The 20,165-nt window shown below is 68.3% G+C and overlaps 1 protein-coding gene across 2 annotated transcripts in view; it reads left to right on the top strand.

Annotated features, from left to right (window-relative positions):
• FER1L5 (fer-1 like family member 5) overlaps positions 1–20,165 on the top strand; it is a 39,103-nt gene that overhangs the window by 10,657 nt on the left and 8,281 nt on the right. For both annotated transcript variants that reach the window (XM_086865431.1, XM_086865432.1), the window contains exons 15-43: positions 568–644; positions 1,431–1,507; positions 2,143–2,256; positions 3,644–3,788; positions 4,407–4,531; positions 5,724–5,815; positions 6,031–6,229; positions 6,310–6,462; positions 6,991–7,104; positions 7,552–7,700; positions 8,106–8,220; positions 8,704–8,806; positions 9,580–9,731; positions 10,317–10,644; positions 11,509–11,586; positions 11,656–11,837; positions 12,950–13,108; positions 13,186–13,287; positions 13,979–14,128; positions 14,224–14,407; positions 15,093–15,181; positions 15,275–15,316; positions 15,422–15,562; positions 16,205–16,336; positions 16,415–16,573; positions 16,654–16,745; positions 17,286–17,456; positions 18,690–18,838; positions 19,634–19,773. In XM_086865431.1, the coding sequence (XP_086721557.1) occupies positions 568–644; positions 1,431–1,507; positions 2,143–2,256; positions 3,644–3,788; positions 4,407–4,531; positions 5,724–5,815; positions 6,031–6,229; positions 6,310–6,462; positions 6,991–7,104; positions 7,552–7,700; positions 8,106–8,220; positions 8,704–8,806; positions 9,580–9,731; positions 10,317–10,644; positions 11,509–11,586; positions 11,656–11,837; positions 12,950–13,108; positions 13,186–13,287; positions 13,979–14,128; positions 14,224–14,407; positions 15,093–15,181; positions 15,275–15,316; positions 15,422–15,562; positions 16,205–16,336; positions 16,415–16,573; positions 16,654–16,745; positions 17,286–17,456; positions 18,690–18,838; positions 19,634–19,773 (3,913 nt within the window). The remainder of the gene's footprint in view (positions 1–567; positions 645–1,430; positions 1,508–2,142; positions 2,257–3,643; positions 3,789–4,406; positions 4,532–5,723; positions 5,816–6,030; positions 6,230–6,309; positions 6,463–6,990; positions 7,105–7,551; positions 7,701–8,105; positions 8,221–8,703; positions 8,807–9,579; positions 9,732–10,316; positions 10,645–11,508; positions 11,587–11,655; positions 11,838–12,949; positions 13,109–13,185; positions 13,288–13,978; positions 14,129–14,223; positions 14,408–15,092; positions 15,182–15,274; positions 15,317–15,421; positions 15,563–16,204; positions 16,337–16,414; positions 16,574–16,653; positions 16,746–17,285; positions 17,457–18,689; positions 18,839–19,633; positions 19,774–20,165) is intronic.

Here is a 20,165-nt window from a genome sequence, read left to right as displayed (position 1 = left end):
GGGTACCCGGGGGGTCTGGGAACAGCCCCGGTTTGGGGGTACCCGGGGGGTTTGGGGGTACCCGGGGGGGTTTGGGGGTACCCGGGGGGTTTGGGGGTACCCGGGGGGTCTGGGAACAGCCCCGGTTTGGGGGTACCCGGGGGGAGTTTGGGGGTACCCGGGGTTTTGGGGGTACCCGGGGGGAGTTTGGGGGTACCGGGGGGAGTTTGGGGGTACCCGGGGGGTCTGGGAACAGCCCCGGTTTGGGGGTACCTGGGGGGTTTGGGGGTACCCGAGGCGTTTGGGGGTACCCGGGGGGTCTGGGGAACAGCCCCGGTCTGGGAACAGCCCCGGTTTGGGGGTACCGGGGGGTTTGGGGGTACCGGGGGGGGTTTGGGGGTACCCGGGGGCCTGGGACCAGCCCCGGTTTGGGGGTACCGGGGGGGTTTGGGGGTACCCGGGGGGTTTGGGAACAGCCCCGGTTTGGGGGTACCCGGGGAGGTTTGGGGGTACCCCTGGATTCGGTGACACCTCCGGATTTTGGGGACCCCCCTCACTTTTGGGGTACCCCTGCCCTCTCCCCCCCAGCTCGTGCCGGAACAAAACCCTGGCCAGGGCCACGCTGAGGCTGCCCCAAATCTGCCGGGACCCCGAGGAGCTGGGGGGTCAGCGGGACCCCCCCTTTATGGGGTCCCCACCCCAAAACCCCCACCCCAAAACCCAAAACCCCGAACCCCAAAACCCACCCCCAAACCCCGAACCCCGAATCCCACCCCAAACCCCACCCTGAACCCCAAACCACGCCCCAAACCCCACCTCAAACCCAAAACCCCACCCCAAACCTCGAACCCCAAACCCCGAACCCCACCCCAAACCCCACCCCAAAATCCCACCCAAAAACCCCGAACCCCACCCAAAACCCCGCCCCAAAATCCCATCCCAAAACCCCGCCCCGAACCCCGAACCCCAAAACCCCACCCCGAACCCCACCCCAAAACCCCGCCCCAAAACCCCGCCCCAAAACCCCGCCCCAAAACCCCAAAACCCCACTCCAAACCCCAAACCCTGAACCCCAAACTCCAAACCCTGAACCCCAAACCCTGAACCCCCAAACCCCAAACCCTGAACCCCAAAACCCCAAACCCTGAACCCCAAACCCTGAACCCCAAAACCCCAAACCCTGAACCCCAAACCCTGAACCCCCAAACCCCAAACCCTGAACCCCAAACCCCAAACCACGAACCCTGAACCCCCAAACCCCCAAACCCTAAACCCTGAACCCCAAACCCCGAACCCCAAAACCCCAAACCCTGAACCCCAAACCCCAAAACCCCAAACCCTGAACCCCAAAACCCAAACCCTGAACCCCAAACCCTGAACCCCAAGACCCCAAACCCTGAACCCCAAACCCTGAACCCCAAACCCCTGAACCCCCTTTTCTCTGTCCCCAGAGGGGTCCCCCCATTTCCTCCCGTCCTTCGGGCCCAGCTTTGTCCCCCTGTACGGCCCCCGGCCCGACGCTGCCCGGGTAGGGAGAATTTGGGGTGAAAACGGGGGATTTGGGGTAAAAACGGGGAGTTTGGGGTGAAAACGGGGGATTTGGGGTAAAAACGGGGAGTTTGGGGTGAAAACGGGGAATATGGGGGGAAAACGGGGGATTTTGGGTAAAAACGGGGGATTTGGGGGGAAAACGGGGAGTTTGGGGGGGAAACGGGGAGTTTGGGGGGGAAATGGGAATTTTGGGGTCCCCATGGGACATTTGGGGTTCTGATGGGACATTTGGGGTCCCCATGGGGCATTTGGGGTCCCCATGGGGCATTTGGGGTCCCCGTGGGACATTTGGGGTTCCGGTGGCACATTTGGGGTCCCCATGGCACATTTGGGGTTCTGATGGGACATTTGGGGTCCCCGCGGGACATTTGGGGTTCTGATGGGACATTTGGGGTCCCCATGGGGCATTTGGGGTCACCGCGGGACATTTGGGGTTCCGATGGGACATTTGGGGTCCCCGCGGGACATTTGGGGTTCTGATGGGACATTTGGGGTCCCCATGGCACATCTGGGGTCCCCGCGGGACATTTGGGGTCCCCATGGCACATTTGGGGTCCCCATGGCACATCTGGGGTCCCCGCGGGACATTTGGGGTCCCCCCGCTCGTCCCAGGGCTCGGGCCCGGTGTACCGGGGCCGGCTGCTGCTGGAGCTCTGCTCCCACCCGGGGACCCCGGCCCGGCACCAGCGCGAGCCCCTCGCCCCCGTGGACGCCGAGCGGGCACAGGTGGGGACACGGGGACAGGGGCCCGGTGCCACCTCCGCACCCCAAACCCCTCTGTCCCACCCCAAACCCCACCCCAAATCCCCCCAACCCACCCCAAACCCCTCTGTCCGACCCCAATTCCCCCTGTCCCACCCCAAACCCCCCTGTCCCACCCCAAATCCCCCCCAACCCACCCCAAACCCACCTGCCCCACCCCAAACCCTCTGTCCCACCCCAAACCCTCTGTCCCACCCCAAACCCACCTGCCCCACCCCAAACCCTCTGTCCCACCCCAATTCTCCCTGTCCCACCCCAAATCCCCCTGATCACCCCAAATCCCCCCGTCCCACCCCAAATCCCCCTTCCCCACCCCAATTTCCCCTTCCCCACCCCAAATCCCCCTTCCCCACCCCAATTCCCCTGTCCCGCCCCAATTCCCTCTGTCCCACCCCAATTCCCCCCGATCACCCCAATTCCCCATCCCACCCCAAACCCCACCCTGAACCCCACCCCAACCCCCCCTGTCCCGCCCCAATTTCCCCCCGATCACCCCAATTCCCTCTGTCCCGCCCCAATTCCTGCTATCCCACCCCAAATCCCCCCGTCCCACCCCAAATCCCCCTTCCCCACCCCAAATCCCCCCTGTCCCGCCCCAATTTCCCCTTCCCCACCCCAAATCCCCCTCTGTCCCACCCCAATTCCCTCTGTCCCACCCCAAGCCCCCCGTCCCACTCCAATTCCCCCCTGATCACCCCAAACCTCTCTTCCCCACCCTAAATCCCCCCAACCCACCCCAAATCCCCCCGTCCCACCCCAATTCCCCCTTCCCCACCCCAAATCGCCCTGATCACCCCAAATCCCCCTCTGTCCCACCCCAATTCCTGCTATCCCACCCCAATTCCCCCTTCCCCACCCCAAATCCCCCCGTCCCACCCCAAACCCCCTGTCCCGCCCCAATTCCCTCTGTCCCACCCCAATTTCCCCCTGCTCACCCCAATTCTCCCTGTCCCGCCCTAATTCCTGCTATCCCACCCCAAATCCCCCTTCCCCACCCCAAATCGCCCTGATCACCCCAAATCCCCCTTCCCCACCCCAAATCCCCTCTGTCCCACCCCAAACCCCAATTCCCCACCCCAATTCCCCCTTTCCCACCCCAATTTCCCCCACCCCAAATCCCCCCTGTCCCACCCCAATTCCCCCTTCCCCACCCCAATTCCCCCCACCCCAAATCCCCCTTCCCCACCCCAAATCGCCCTGATCACCCCAAATCCCCTGTCCCGCCCCAAATCCCCTCTGTCCCACCCCAAACCCCAATTCCCCCCACCCCAATTCCCCCTTCCCCACCCCAATTCCCCCTGTCCCGCCCCAATTCCCCCCAAAAAGGCGTTTTTGGGGTTCTCTCCCGCAGAGCCGCCTGCCCCGCTGCCAGCTCGGGCTCTGCGGCGTTTTCTACTCGGTCTCCTCGGTACCGGCGGGTTCCGAACCCCTGAGCCTCGAGCTGGGCATCGGCGGAGCCGCGGCCGCCACGGCCCCGGAACGGCCCCGGTGCGACGGTGAGATGGGGACCGGGGACACCGGGACCGGGGACACCGGGAACGGGGGGTACCGGGGGAACCGGGAACTGGGACACCGGGAACGGGGGGTACCGGGACCGGGGGAACCGGGAACTGGGTCAGGGGGGACCGGGACCGGGGACACCGGGACCGGGGGGTACCGGGACTGGGGACACTGGGAACGGGGGGTACCGGGACCGGGGACACCGGGAACTGGGTCAGGGGATACCGGGACCGGGGATACCGGGAACGGGGGGTACCGGGGGAACCGGGACCGGGGACACCGGGAACGGGGGGTACCGGGACCGGGGGAACCGGGAACTGGGTCAGGGGGGACCGGGAACGGGACCGGGGATACCGGGACCGGGGGGCAGCGGGACTGGGGGTGCACCGGGACCGGGGGGGTACCGGCACCGGGGGGGCAGCAGGACCGGGGGGGTACCGGGACCGGGGGGTACCGGGACCGGGGGAAATCACAGCTGCCCCTCACCGGCGCCACCGAATCCATCCTGACCCCGATTTTCTCGGTTTTCCCGATTTTCCCGATTTTTTTCCTGGTTTTCCTGATTTTTTTTCCCCCGTTTTCCCGATTTTTTTTCCCGCTTTTCCCGAATTTAGGGAACCTCCACCACTACCTGCCGTGGTTTGGGGACAAGCCGGTGGCCGCTGTCACCTCGCACTGGGAGGACGCCGGGCACCGCTGGGACAGCCTGAACCTCCTGCGGGCGCTGGGACAGCGGCTGGTGAGAGCCGGGTGGGATCGATCCCAAATCCGGGTGGGATCGATCCCAAATCCGGGTGGGATCCATCCCAAATCCGGGTGGGATCCATCCCAAATCCGGGTGGGATCGATCCCAAATCCGGGTGGGATCCATCCCAAATCCGGGTGGGATCCATCCCAAATCCGGGTGGGATCCATCCCAAATCCGGGTGGGAATGATCCCAAATCCGGGTGGGATCGATCCCAAATCCGGGTGGGATCCATCCCAAATCCGGGTGGGATCCATCCCAAATCCGGGTGGGATCCATCCCAAATCCGGGTGGGATCCATCCCAAATCCGGGTGGGATCCATCCCAAATCCGGGTGGGATCGATCCCAAATCCGGGTGGGATCCATCCCAAATCCGGGTGGGAATGATCCCAAATCCGGGTGGGATCCATCCCAGATCCCGGTGGGATCGATCCCAAATCCCGGTGGGATCGATCCCAGATCTGGGTGGGAATGATCCCAAATCCGGGTGGGATCGACCCCAAATCCGGGTGGGATCGACCCCAAATCCGGGTGGGATCGACCCCAAATCCAGGTGGGATCCATCCCGAATCCTTTTGGGGCCACTTTTGGGGCCAGGATTGATCCTGAATCCTTTTGGGAACGCTTTGGGGGTGGGATCAATCCCGAATCTGTGTGGGATTGATCCCAAATCCTTTTGGGGCCGCTTTTGGGGGTGGAATTGATCCCAAAGCCACGTAGGAACACTTTGGGGTGGGATCGATCCCAAATCCGTGTGGGATCAATCCCAAATCCTTTTGGGGCTGCTTTGAGGGTGGGATCAATCCCAAATCCGTGTGAGATTGATCCCAAATCCTTTTGGGGCCACTTTTGGGGCCGGGATCAATCCCAAATCTGGGTGGGATCGATCCCAAATCCTTTTGGGGCCGCTTTTGGGGTGGAATCGATCCCAAATCCTTTTGGGGCCACTTTGGGGGTGGAATTGATCCCAAATCCTTTTGGGGCCACTTTGGGGGTGGAATTGATCCCAAATCCTTTTGGGGCCACTTTTGGGGCCGGGATCAATCCCGAACCTGGGTGGAATCGATCCCAAATCCTTTTGGGGCCGCTTTTGGGGTGGAATCGATCCCAAATCCTTTTGGGGCCGCTTTTGGGGTGGAATCGATCCCAAATCCTTTTGGGGCCGCTTTTGGGGCCGTGTCCAGGAGCGGAACCTGGCGGAGCTGCGGCGACACCCTGGGGGCTCGTCCGGGTCCGTGCGGGCGCGGCTGCTGCGGGAGCTGGCCCAGGACTGCACGTGAGCCCCCCAAAAACCCCAAATCCACCAATCCTCGGGGGGAAAAACGGGGCCACCCCTCGAGTTTGGGGGGGATTTGGGGCATTTTGGGGCGGAAATGAGGTTTTCAGCGGGGTTTTTGGCGTTTGATGGGAAACCCGAGGGGATTTTCGGGGTGGAACCGCTGCTCTCGGGGTGTTTTTGGGGCGATTCGGGGCTGTTTTGGGGCGCTGCAGGGACGCTCTGGGCTGGCTGGAGGCTCAGCCCGCCGTGACGGCGCTGGACCAGCAGCTCCGCGGCTCCCGGCGGCTCCTCCTGCGGCAGCTGCGGCGTTTGGCCGAGGGGGACCCCGAGAAAATTCCGGAATTACGCGGCGACGCCTTGGGGACGACGGCTCGGGGCTGGCTGCGACGCGTGGCCGCGCTGGCCGTCGAGGTTCGGGGACGAAACGCCGGGATTTGGGATAAATCCCAATCCGGCGCCGGTTCGGGGTGTCACGCCGCGTGTCCCCGCAGCCCCAGGCCGGTGTCCCCGACGTGCAGCTGTGGCTGGTGAGGGGACAGCTGCGGGTGGCCTCGGCTCGCGTGGCCGCCACCGATGTCCTGCACTCCCCGCGCGGCCCCGGCGCCTGCGGCCGCCTCTGCGGGAGGATCCTCACCCTGTTCCTGGTGGGAGCGCTTGGTGTCCCCTGGGTGTCCCCTTGGTGTCCCCTGGGTGTCCCCTGGGTGTCCCCTTGGTGTCCCCTTGGTGTCCCCTGGGTGTCCCCACAACCCCTTTGTGTCCCTCAGTGTCCCCTCGGTGTCCCCTCGTATCCCTCAGTGAACCCTTGGTGTCCCTCAGTGAACCCTTAGTGTCCCCTCCATGTCCCCTGGGTGTCCCCTGGGTGTCCCCTGGGTGTCCCCTTGGTGTCCCTTGGTGTCCCCTGGGTGTCCCCACAACCCCTTTGTGTCCCTTGGTGTCCCCTCATGTCCCTCAGTGTCCCTTTGGTGTCCCCTTGGTGTCCCTGGGTGTCCCCTTGGTGTCCCCTTGGTGTCCTCTCCAATGTCCCCCCCAATGTCCCCCCCACGTGTCCTCCCGTGTCCCTTCACGTTCCCCAATGTTCCCCAGTGTCCCCTCCATGTCCTGTCCATGTCCCCCAACGTCCCCTCCATGTTCCCGCCCGTGTCCCCCCCCTGGGTGACACTTTTGTGTGGCAGGGCTGCGGGGACAGCCAGGCCCAGGTGCGGCTCCGGCTCTGGCTGGGCCGGGTGGGCGAGAGCGGGGACCTGGAGCGGCTGCTCGGGGGGAGCCTCAGCTTCTACTGCCACACGGTGGGGACATGGGGACAGACAGGGGGACATGGGAACAGACAGGGGGACATGGGGACAGACAGGGGGACATGGGGACATGGGGACAGACAGGGGGACATGGGGACAGACATGGGGACAGACATGGGGACAGACATGGGGACAGACATGGGGACATGTGGACAGACAGAGGGACAGACAGGGACATGGGGACAAACAGGGGAACATGGGGATGGACATGGGGACAGGGGTAGAGAGAGCAGGACAGGGGGACGGACGGAGATGGGGACACCCCGGGAGGGGACATGGGGACAGACATGGGGACACCCCGGGAGAGGACAGAGGTGCAGACATGGGGGCAGACATGGGGACAGCGGGACAGACAGACACGGGGACAGACATGGGGACGCCCCGTCAGGGCCAGCCCCCCCCAGGCTGTCCCCTGAGCGCAGCCCCGTGTCCCCCCCCCAGCTGGAGGAGCAGACGCGGCTCTGGGGCCATTGGGGGCCCCGGAAGATTTTGGGGCTCCCCGCGTTCGGCTCCGGGCCCCCCCCGGGGCAGCTCCGGCCCCCCCCGGGCTGGCGCTGGGCCGGGCCCTGGAGCCTGGAGCGGCCGCCGAGGTGAGCGGGGGGCGAGGGATCCCCTCCGGTGACACCCGGGGACCCCCGCGGGACCCCCGCGCTGTCCCCCGGTATCCCCGCGGTGACCCCCGGTGTCCCCCGGTATCCCCGCGGTGACCCCCGGTGTCCCCCGGTGACCCCAGGGTGTCCCCCGGTGAGCCCCGCCCTGTCCGCCGGTGACCTCCGGTGTCCCCCGGTGACCCCCGCGCTGTCCCCCGGTATCCCCCCGGTGACCCCCGGTGTCCCCCGGTGACCCCCGCGCTGTCCCCCGGTGACCCCCGCGCTGTCCCCTGGTGACCTCCGCTGTCCCCCGCTGTCCCCCGGTGACCCCCGCGCTGTCCCCCGGTGACCCCCGCTGTCCCCCGGTGTCCCCCGGTGACCCCCGGTGACCCCCGGTGTCCCCAGGGTGTCGCCGCCCCCCGAGCCCGCGGTGAGCGCGGTGCTGGAGGAGCTCTACGAGAGCCAGAGGAGGGACCCCGGAGGGAGCTGGAGCCCCGCCGGTACCGGCAGCACCGACTCGGTGAGTGCGGGACAGCGCCGGGGACACCGGAGGGGACACGGGAGGGGACACCGGGGACACCGCGGGGGACACGGGAGGGGACACGGGAGGGGACACGGGGACACCGGCGAGGACACCAGAGGGGACACGGGAGGGGACACGGGAGGGGACACGGGGACACCGGGGACAGCGGGGACACCGCGGGGGACACGGGAGGGGACACGGGGACACGGGAGGGGACACGGGAGGGGACACGGGAGGGGACACGGGGACACCGCGGGGGACACGGGAGGGGACACGGGAGGTGACACGGGAGGGAACACGGGAGTACCGGGGACAGCGGGGGGGACACGGGAGGGGACACGGGAGCGCCGGTGACACGGGACAGCACCGGGGACACCGGAGGGGACACGGGAGGGGACACGGGAGCACCGGGGACACCGGGAGGGGACACCGGGGGGACACCGGAGGTCACCGGGGCTCAGCTGGCGCCCAGCTCTGCAGGAGGGCCAGGCGGTGCCACCCAAGGAGGAGGTGGCGTGTCCCCAGGGCTGGAGCGTCACCAGCGACTGGCACGTGGACACCGAGGGGGACGTGGATGAGGACGGTGAGGGGGGGACACGGGTGGGCACAGCAGGGTGGGGGGACAGGGGGACAGGGACACGGTGACAGGGGCAGGGTGACAGGGTGAGGGTGACAGGGACACGGTGACAGGGTGAGGGTGACAGGGACAGGGTGACAGGTGTGAGTGTGACAGGGACAGGGTGACAGGGACACGGTGACAGGGTGAGTGTGACAGGGACACAGTGACAGGGACAGGGTGACAGGTGTGAGTGTGACAGGGACAGGGTGACAAAGGTGGAGTGACAGGGATGGGGGTGACAGGGGCGGGAGTGACGAGTGGGGGTGACAGGAATGGGGGGACAGCGGTTGGGGTAACAGGGACAGGGTGACAAGGGCAGGGTGACAGGGACACGGGGACAGGGTGACAGGTGTGAGTGTGACAGGGACAGGGTGACAGGGACACAGTGACAGGGACAGGGTGACGGGTGGGGTGACAGGGGCAGGGTGACAAAGGTGGGGTGACAGGAATGGGGGGACAGGGGTTGGGGTAACAGGGACAGGGTGACAAGGGCAGGGTGACAGGGACACGGTGAGAGGGTGAGGGTGACAGGGACACGGTGACAAGGACACAGTGACAAGGACACGGTGACAGGGACACAGTGAGGGTGAGGGTGACAGGGACACAGTGACAGGGACACGGTGACAGGGGTGAGTGTGACAGGGATGGGGTGACAGGGACATGGTGACAGGGACACGGTGACAGTGACACGGTGACAGGGACACGGTGACACAGAAGGAGCTGTCCCCGGCTCTCAGGGTGGCAGTACGGGCTGGGCACGGACGATGGCAGTCCCCCGGCAGGGTGGCACCGCAGGGGACAGCCCTGTCACAACCTGCGGCGGCGGCGCTGGCTCCGGATCCGCCACAGGGACACCGAGACACGGGACACGGACACGCTCAGCACCCTGGTGACAACCGCGGGGACAGGGGCGGGAGGGGGGAGGTGACAGGGGTGGGGTGACAGGGGTGGGGGTGACAAGGATGAGAGTGACAAGGGTGGAGGTGACGGGGTGGAGGTGACAGGATGGGGTGACAGGGGTAGAGGTGACAGGGACGGGAGGGTGGAGGTGACAAGGATGGGGTGACAAGGATGGGGTGACAAGGATGGGGTGGCAGGATGGAGGTGACACATAGGAGTGGCAGGATGGGGTGACAAGAATGGAGGTGGCAGGATGGTGGTGGCAGGGAAGGGATGAGGGTGACAGGGCTCTGTCCCCATGTCCCGCTGTCCCCGCTGTCCCCGTGTCCCGCTGTCCCCGTGTCCCGCTGTCCCGCTGTCCCCGCTGTCCCCGTGTCCCGCTGTCCCCGTGTCCTGCTGTCCCGCTGTCCCCCCGCTGTCCCCCCGCTGTCCCCCCGCTGTCCCCGCTGTCCCGCTGTCCCGCTGTCCCCCCGCTGTCCCCCCGCTGTCCCCGTGTCCCGCTGTCCCCGCTGTCCCCGTGTCCCGCTGTCGCCCCGCTGTCCCCGCTGTCCCCGTGTCCCCTGCCCCGCCGCAGGACCCCGAGGAGCTGTGGGAGGACGAGGCCTGGCACCCCGAGTGTTTTTGGGGCTGCCCCTTCCAGCCCAAGGTCCCGGCGGGTCCCCGGTGCCGCCGGCGCCGCTGGCAGCGCCGCCTGGTCCCCGCCGAGCCCCCGCCCGTGGCTCCGCTCTTCCTCCTCGGGGGGGTCCCGCAGGAGCGGGGGACAGCGGTGTCACCCCGGGCCAGCCCTGTCCCCTCCCGGGACATCCCGGAGCCGGCCCAGGGCGATCCCGGGCGGCTCCCGGGGGGCTCCTCCCTGACACCCCCGCAGCAGCCGCCCCTCTTCATCCTCTGCAGCTTCCAACGTGAGCCGCGGGGACCGGGAGGGACCGGGAGGGGACGGGGGGGAACCGGGGAGGGGTCAGGGAGGGACCGGGAGGGGACGGGAGGGGACGGGAGGGGACGGGAGGGACCGGGGAGGGGACGGGGGGGAACCGGGGATGGTCAGGGAGGGATCGGGAGGGACCGGGAGGGACCGGGGAGGGACCGGGAGGGACCGGGAGGGGACGGGGATGGACCGGGAGGGACCGGGGAGGAACCGGGAGGGGACGGGGAGGGGACGGGAGGGACCGGGGATGGTCAGGGAGGGACCGGGCATGGTCAGGGAGGGATCGGGAGGGACCGGGAGAGGACGGGGAGGGACCGGGGAGGGATCGGGAGGGGACGGGAGGGACCGGGAGGGACCGGGGATGGTCAGGGAGGGACCGGGGATGGTCAGGGAGGGACCGGGAGGGACCGGGAAGGGATCGGGGAAGGACCGGGAGGAACCGGGGATGGTCAGGGAGGGACCGGGGATGGTCAGGGAGGGATCGGGAGGGACCGGGAGGGACCGGGAGGGACCGGGAGGGACCGGGGATGGTCAGGGAGGGATCGGGAGGGACCGGGAGGGACCGGGAGGGACCGGGGATGGTCAGGGAGGGACCGGGAGGGGGCGGGAGGGACCGGGAGGGACCGGGAGGGACCGGGAGGGACCGGGAGGGACCGGGAAGGGATCGGGGAGGGACCGGGAGGAACCGGGGATGGTCAGGGAGGGACCGGGAGGGGACGGGAGGGACCGGGAGGGACCGGGGATGGTCAGGGAGGGATCGGGAGGGACCGGGAAGGGATCGGGGAAGGACCGGGAGGAACCGGGAGCTCCCAGCCGCTCCTCACCCGCCTCCTGCCCGCAGGGCCCGGCCGCTTCCAGCTCCGCTGTTACATCTTCCAGGCGCTGGATCTGGCGCCCGGCAGCTCCAGGACCCCCCAAGGTGGGAGCCCCGGGCCCCGCGCCCCCCTTCCCCGGCGGCCCGGGGCGCTGACGGTGGCGCTGTCGCCAGGTGTCACCGCGCAGGTGTCGTTCGTGTCCCTGAGCCAGCGCACGCGGGCGGTGCGGGGGGCTCCGGAGCCGCGCTGGGAGCAGACCCTGCTCTTCCCGGGGGTGCTGCTGTTCGGGGACCCCCGCGGGACGCAGCAGGACCCCCCGGCCGTGGTGGTGGAGGTGTGCGAGCAGCGGGGACAGGTGAGGGACACTCGGGACAGGGAGGGATGGGATGGGATGGGATGGGATGGGATCCATGGGATCCATGGGGTGGGATGGGATGGGATGGGATGGGATGGGATGGGATGGGATGGGATGGGATCCGTGGGATGGGATCCGTGGGATGGGATCCATGGGATGGGATGGGATGGGATGGGACATGGATGGAAGGTTGGCAGAAGGGATGGAAGGACAGGAGAGGTCAGGGATGGAAGGACAGGGATCAGGGATGGAAGGACAGGGATCAGGGATGGAGGGACAGGGATCAGGGATGGAGGGACAGGGATCAGGGATGGAGGGACAGGGATCAGGGATGGAGGGACAGGGATCAGGGATGGATGGACAGAGGTTGGGATGGAGGGACAGGGGCCAGGATGGATGGACAGGACTCGGGGATGGATGGACAGGGATCAGGGATGGAAGGACAGGGGTCAGGATGGAGGGACAGGGGTCAGGGAGGGAAGGACAGGGGTCAGGGATGGAAGGACAGGGGTCAGGGATGGAAGGACAGGGATCAGGGATGGATGGACAGAGGTTGGGATGGAGGGACAGGGGTCAGGGATGGAGGGACAGGGGTCAGGGATGGAGGGACAGGGGCCAGGGATGGAGGGACAGGGGTCAGGGATGGAGGGACAGAGGTTGGGATGGAGGGACAGGGATCAGGGATGGAAGGACAGGGATCAGGGATGGAGGGACAGGGGCCAGGGATGGAGGGACAGGGGCCAGGGATGGAGGGACAGGGGCCAGGGATGGAGGGACAGGGGTCAGGGATGGAGGGACAGGGGTCAGGGATGGAAGGACAGGGGTCAGGGATGGAGGGACAGGGGTCAGGGATGGAAGGACAGGGGCCAGGATGGATGGACAGGGGTCAGGGCTGGAAGGACAGGGGCCAGGATGGATGGACAGGGGTCAGGGCTGGAAGGACATGGGCCAGGATGGATGGACAGGGATCAGGGAGGGAAGGACAGGGGTCAGAATGGATGGACAGGGATCAGGGATGGAGGGACAGGGGCCAGGATGGATGGACAGGACTCGGGGATGGAGGCACAGGGACACCCCCAGCCCCAGCCCCGCGCTCAGGCGCTGCCTCGCAGGGTGCCGGTGCTCTCCTGGGGCGGAGCGTGTCCCTCCCGCGGGTCTGGCTGGACGTGCGACACCGGGAGCCCCCCCGGCTCCAGCCTCACCCCCTGCACGGCCCGCGGGGCCCGGCCGGGGAGCTGCTGGCGGCCTTCGAGCTCCTCCACGAGCCCGAGGTGAGCGGCGACAGCGGCGACACGGAGGTGACAGCCAGGGCTGGGGTGCCACTGTCACCGTGTCCCCCCCACGGCAGGACGGGACCCCGGCCCCGCTCAGGCCCCCGCCCCTGAGGAGCAGCGGAGAGTTCGGCTTCCCCCCGGAGCTGCGGCCGCGGCTGCAGAGGGTGGCGCTGGAGGTGGGAGCCACCCCGGGGAGGGGACGGGATGGGGACAGCGGGGACAGGGCTGGGGACAGGGGTGGGGACAGGGGTGGGGACAGCGGGGACAGGGATGGGGACAGGGGTGGGGACAGGGGTGGGGATAGCGGGGACAGGGCTGGGGACAGGGGTGGGGACAGGGGTGGGGACAGGAGTGGGGACAGGGAGTGGAACAGGGGTGGGGACAGGGCTGGGGACAGGGGTGGGGACAGGAGTGGGACAGGGCTGGGGACAGGGGTGGGGACAGGAGTGGGACAGGGCTGGGGACAGGGATGGGGACAGGGGTGGGAACAGGAGTGGGACAGGGCTGGGGACAGGAGTGGGGACAGGGGTGGGAACAGGAGTGGGACAGGGCTGGGGACAGGAGTGGGGACAGGGCTGGGGACAGGAGTGGGGACAGGGCTGGGGACAGGAGTGGGGACAGGGATGGGGACAGGGATGGGGACAAGGCTGGAGATGGAGCCTGGGAGTGGCACAGGCTGTGGACGGAGCTGAAGGTGCTGGGGACAGGGACAGGGGACAGGAACAGGGGACAGGAACAGGGGACAGGGACAGGGGACAGGACAGCGGCAGGAAGATGGGGACAGCAAGGGGGGACAGTGACAGTGACCCGGATCGGGACCCGTCACTTTGAGCCCCGCGGGGTGAGCGGAGCCCGGTGTCCCGGCAGGTGCTGGCCTGGGGGCTGCGGGGGCTGCGCGGGGCCGTGCGGGAGCCGCGCCTGGAGCTGCAGTGGGGGGAGCAGAGCCTCTGGACCCCCCCGATCCAGGACATGGCCACCGACCCCAACTTCCCCAGCAACGCCTTCCTGCTCACCCTGGTGAGCGGGGCAGGGCCGGAGGGTCCCCCCCGGCCGCGGGTGGCACTCGGGTGGCACTCGGGTGGCACTCGGGTGACCCGGCCGTGTCCCCGCAGGCGCTGCCCGAGGAGGAGCGGTTCGTGCCCCCCATCCGCCTGCGCCTCTGGGCCGGCACCGAGCGGCGGCTGCTGCTGGGCCAGGCCAGCGTCAGGGACCTGGCGCGGTTCCGCTGCCCCCCGCCCCGTCCCGAGCGGCTGCTGGGCTCCGGCAGCGGCTCTCACACGGCTGTGGCAATGCCAGGTGCTGCTTGTCCCATCCCTGTCCCATCCCCCGTGTCGCCTCCCGCATCCCCGGTGTCCCCTCCTTCATCCCCGGTGTCCCCAGCCCCATCCCCGGTGTCCCCTGCCCCATCCCCGCTGTCCCCAGCCCCATCCCCGCTGTCCCCAGCCCCATCCCCGTGTCCCCAGCCCCATCCCCGGTGTCCCCAGCCCCATCCCGTGTCCCCAGCCCCATCCCCGGTGTCCCCTCCCTCACCCCCGTGTCCCCAGCCCCATCCCCGCTGTCCCCAGCCCCATCCCCGCTGTCCCCAGCCCCATCCCCGGTGTCCCCAGCCCCATCCCCGGTGTCCCCAGCCCCATCCCCGGTGTCCCCTCCCTCACCCCCAGTGTCCCCAGCCCCATTCCGGTGTCCCCTCCTTCATCCCTGGTGTCACTTCCCTCATCCCTGCCCCATTCCCGCTGTCCCCAGCCCCATCCCCGGTGTCCCCTGCCCCATCCCCGTGTCCCCTCCTTCATTCCCGGTGTCCCCAGCCCCATTCCCGGTGTCCCCAGCCCCATTCCCGGTGTCCCCAGCCCCAATCCCGCTGTCCCCAGCCCCATCCCTGGTGTCCCCTCCCTCACCCCCGTGTCCCCAGCCCCATTCCCGCTGTCCCCAGCCCCATCCCCGGTGTCCCCTCCCTCACCCCCGCTGTCCCTCTCTCCCACAGAGGATCTCCTCTCCCCGCCCGTCTCCTCCAGCCTCTGCGAGCGTTTCTGTTCCTTTCTCCTGGCCACAGCCCCAGCCAGGATGGCTCAGGTGAGTCCCCGAGGTCCCCCGGGTCCCCCGAGGTCCCCCGGGTCCCCCGGGTCCCCCGCCACCGTGCCTCAGTTTCCCTTCTGCTCCCTGCAGGACCTGCTCAGCCGCCTCAGGAACATCGGCGCTGAGGACCAGGTGGGCACGGGGGGACATCAGCAACATCGGGGCCACCCGTCCCCACGTGTCCCCACCCGTCCCCACCCGTCCCCACCTGTCCCCACCCGCTCCTGTTCCCCGCAGGACGAGGATGAGGAGGAGGAGGAGGAGGATGAGGAGGAGGAGGAGGAGGAGGAGGAGAGGGACTGGTGGAGCAAATTCTACGCGTCCATGGAGGACAAGGAGCCCAAATCTCGGCGGGGAACCAACAGGGACAGACTGAAGGTGACGGGGACAGGGAATGGGGACAGGGATGGGAATGTGGGGACAAGGATGGGGACAGGGAATGGGGGAATGAGAACAGGGAATGGGGACAGGGAATGGGGACAGGGATCAGGGAATGGGAACAGGGATGGGAACAGGGATGAGGGAATGGGAACAGGGATGAAGGAATGGGAACAGGGATGGGGGAATGGGAACAGGGAATGGGAACAGGGATGGGAATGGGAACAGGGAATGGGAACAGGGAATGGGAACAGGGATGAGGAATAGGAACAGGGAATGGGAACAGGGATGGGAACAGGGATGGGAATGGGAACAGGGAATGGGAACAAGAATGGGAATGGGAACAGGAATGGGAACAGGGATGGGAATGGGAACAGGGATCAGGGAATGGGAGCAGGGATCAGGGAATGGGAACAGGGAATGGGAACAGGGATGAGGGAATGGGAACAGGGAATGGGAACAGGGAATGGGAACAGGGAATGGGGGAATGGGAACAGGGATGGGAATGGGAACAGGGATGGGAATGGGAAGAGGGATGAAGCAGGAGCAAGAAGGAGGATGAAGAAGGGGCCGAGGCCGCGGGTCCCGGGCCGGGCTGAGGCCGGGCCCGGTGGAAGATCCGCGGCCGGCGCTGCCCCGCAGATCTACGGCTGCGAGCTGGAGGCGGTGCCCGAGTTCGAGGGGCTGCAGGATTTCTGCCAGACCTTCCCCCTCTACAAACCGGGCCGTCCCCGCTCGGCCGCGCAGCCCCCCGAGCCCGTGGGCAGCTTCAAGGTGGGTGAGACCCCCCACCCATTTCCCGCGAGGGACAGCGGGGAGGGACCCCCGGAGGACACCCGGGGGGGCTCTCAGGGGCTTTTCCGCATCTACCCGGTGCCCGAGGAGGCCGGGCCGGCCCCCGCCGTGCCCCGCTACTTCCAGCGGCTGCCGCCCCGCGAGCCCCAGCGGTGCCTGCTCCGCGTCTACATCGTGCGAGCCTTCGGGCTGTCCCCCCGCGATGTCACCGGGCTGGTGAGGGACACCCCGGGGGTCCCCGCGGGGCCGGCCGAGCCCGGCCCGGTGCCAGCGCGGTGTCCCCGGGGTGTCCCCAGAGCGATCCCTACGTGCGGGTGTCGCTGGGGAAGAGGACGCTGGGACAGAGGGAGCAGTACGTGCCCAACACCCTGGAGCCCGTGTTCGGCAGGTGGGTGGCCTTGGAAATGTCACCTTGAGGGGTGGCACTCGGGGCTGTCACCTTGAGGGGGTGGCACTCGGTGATGTCACTTTGAGGGGTGGCCGTGGTGCTGTCATCTTCAGGGGGTGGCACTCGGTAATGTCACCTTGAGGGGGTGGCACTCAGTAATGTCACCCCTGGGGTGGCACTCGGTAATGTCACCTTCATGGGGTGGCACTCGGTAATGTCACCTTGAGGGGGTGGCACTCGGTGATGTCACCTTGAGCTGTCCCTGTCCCCACTGTCTCCATGTTCCCACTGTCCCCCTGTGTCCCCATGTCCCTCTGTCCTCGTGTCCCTGTCCCCGTGTCCCCACTGTCCCTGTCCCCCTGCCCCTGCTCTCCCCGTGTGTCCCCATGTCCCCCTGTCCCTGTGTCCCCCTGTGTCCCCCTGTCCCCCCTGTCCCCCCTGTCCCTGTGTCCCCATGTCCCCCTGTCCCTGTGTCCCCCCCGCTGTCCCCAGGTGTCCCCGCTGTCCCCGTGTCCCCTCTGAGCACGCCGGTGTCCCCAGGCTGTTCGAGCTGACGGCCACCATCCCTCTGGAGAAGGACCTGCGTGTCACCATCATGGACCACGACAAGGTCCCCCCGGACCAGGAGATCGGCAGCACCACCATCGACCTGGAGAACCGGCTGCTGTCCCTGCGGCGCGCGCACTGCGGGCTGCCCGCGCGCTACCACACGTGAGGGGACACCATTGGGGACATTGGGGACATTGGGGACATCATTGGGGACATGGGCTGCTGTCCCTGCGGCGCGCGCACTGCGGGCTGCCCGCGCGCTACCACACGTGAGGGGACACCATTGGGGACATTGGGGACATTGGGGACACCATTGGGGACATTGGGGACACCACTGGGGACATTGGGGACATCATTGGGGACATTGGGGACACTGGGACACGGGCTGCTGTCCCTGCGGCGCGCGCACTGCGGGCTGCCCGCGCGCTACCACACGTGAGGGGACACCGGGGACATCATTGGGGACATTGGGACATTGGGGACATTGAGGACATTGGGGACACTGGGGACACTGGGGACACTGGGGACATTGGGGACACTGGGGACATTGGGGACATCATTGGGGACACTGGGGACATTGGGGACACTGGGGACATCATTGGGGACATTGGGACGCTGGGGACATTGGGGGGGACATTGGGGACATTGGGGGGGACATGGTGACATTGGAGGATAGGTTGGGGTCCCCGCTGGGTTTGGGTTCCCCGCTGGGTTTGGGGTCCCAGGGGGATGATTTGGGTTCCCCGCTGGGTTTGGGTTCCCCGCTGGGTTGGGGTTCCCCGCTGGGTTTGGGGTTCCAGGGGGGTTTGGGGTCCCCGCTGGGTTTGGGGGTCCCCGCTGGGTTTTGGGGTTCCCCGCTGGGTTTTGGGGTCCCCGCTGGGTTTGGGGGGTTCCCCGCTGGGTTTGGGGTCCCCGGGGGGTTTGGGTTCCCCGCTGGGTTTGGGGTCCCCGCTGGGTTTGGGTTCCCCGCTGGGTTTGGGGTCCCTGCTGGGTTTGGGGTCCCCGCTGGGTTTGGGGGTCCCCGCTGGGTTTGGGGGTTCCCCGCTGGGTTTGGGGTTCCAGGGGGGTTTGGGGTCCCCGCTGGGTTTTGGGTTCCCCGCTGGGTTTGGGGGTCCCAGGGGGGGTTTTGGGGTTCCCCGCTGGGTTTGGGGTCCCCGCTGGGTTTGGGGTTCCAGGGGGGTTTTGGGTTCCCCGCTGGGTTTGGGGTCGCAGGGGGGGTTTGGGGGTTCCCCGGTGGGTTTGGGGGGTTCCCCGCTGGGTTTGGGTTCCCCGCTGGGTTTGGGGTCCCCGCTGGGTTTGGGTTCCCCGCTGGGTTTGGGGTCCCCGCTGGGTTTGGGGTCCCCGGGGGGTTTGGGGTCGCAGGGGCCATGGCAGGTGACCCCGCGGTGTCCCCAGCGCGGGTCCGTGCTGCTGGCGGGACCAGCTGTGCCCCAGCCGGAGCCTGGAGCTGCTCTGCGGCCGCCGGGGGCTGCCCGGGCCCCGCTACAGCCCCGGGGGCACCGCGCTCAGCCTGGGCGGGAGCAGCTTCGAGCTGAGCCACTTCGGTGCGTGGGGAGGGGGCTCGGGGGGCTGGGGAGGGGCTGGGGGCTTCGAGCTGAGCGACTTCGGTGCGTGGGGAGGGGGCTGGGGGGCTGGGGGCTTCGAGCTGAGCGACTTCGGTGCGTGGGGAGGGGGCTCGGGGGACTGGGGAGTGGGTTCGGGGGGCTGGGGAGGGGGCTCGGGGGGCTCGGGGGGCTGGGGGGGGGCTGGGGGCTTCGAGCTGAGCGACTTCGGTGCGTGGGGAGGGGGCTGGGGGGCTGGGGAGGGGGCTTGGGGGGCTCTGGGGGGGCTCGGGGAATTCTGGGGGGACTGGGGAGGGGGCTGGGGGAGCTGGGGGTTTCTGAGGGGGCTGCGGGGGTTGGGGAAGGGTTGGGGGGGCTGGGGAGGGGGCTCGGGGGGTTCTGGGGGGACTGGGGAGGGTCTGGTGAGGGTTTGGGGGGTTCTGGAGCGATCTGGGGGAGTTTGGGGGGGCTCCGGGGGGTTCCAGAAGGATCCGGGTGGTTCCGGGGGGATCCAGGGGGGTCCCGGGGGGTTCCGGGGGGGTCCCGGGGGGTTCTGTGGGGGATCTGGGGAGGTTTTGGGGTTCCGGGGGGTTCTGGGGGGGTTCCGGGGGGATCCGGGGGGGTTCTGGGGGGTTCTGGGGGGGATCTGGGGGGGATCTGGGGAGGTTTTGGGGTTCCGGGGGGTTCCGGGGGGATCCGGGCAGGTTTTGGGGTTCGGGGGGGTTCCGGGGGGTCCCGGGGGGTCCCGGGGGATCCGGGGGGGTCTGCGGCCGGTGGGTGACAGGCCGGGGGTCCCAGAGAGGGGTGACCCCCCTGTGGAGCCGCCCGGGGCCGCCCGGGAGCGCCTGGCCCTGCACGTGCTGAACCTGTGCGAGCTCGTCCCGGAACACCTGGAGACCCGGAGCCTCCGGAACCGCGAACAGCCCGGGCTCGAGCAGGTGGGGACACCGGGGGGACACGGGGACACCGGGACAGCCCGGGCTCGAGCAGGTGGGGACACCGGGGGGACAGCGGGGGGACAGCGGGGGGACAGCCCGGGCTCGAGCAGGTGGGGACACCGGGGGGACAGCGGGGGACAGCGGGACAGCCCGGGCTCGAGCGGGTGGGGACACCGGGGACACCGGGGGGACAGCGGGACAGCCCGGGCTCGAGCAGGTGGGGACACGGGGGGACAGCGGGGACACCGGGACAGCCCGGGCTCGAGCAGGTGGGGACACCGGGACAGCGGGGACAGCGGGGGGACAGCAGGGGGAACACGAGGGGAGAGCGGGGGACAGCGAGGGGACGGCGGGGGACAGTGGGGGGACAGCCGTGGATAGCGGGGGGACAA

Source organism: Cyanistes caeruleus, chromosome 29, assembly GCF_971803275.1.
Source record: "Cyanistes caeruleus chromosome 29, bCyaCae1.hap1.1, whole genome shotgun sequence".
Lineage (NCBI taxonomy): Eukaryota > Metazoa > Chordata > Aves > Passeriformes > Paridae > Cyanistes > Cyanistes caeruleus.
This window is presented reverse-complemented; position numbering and strand designations above follow the sequence as displayed.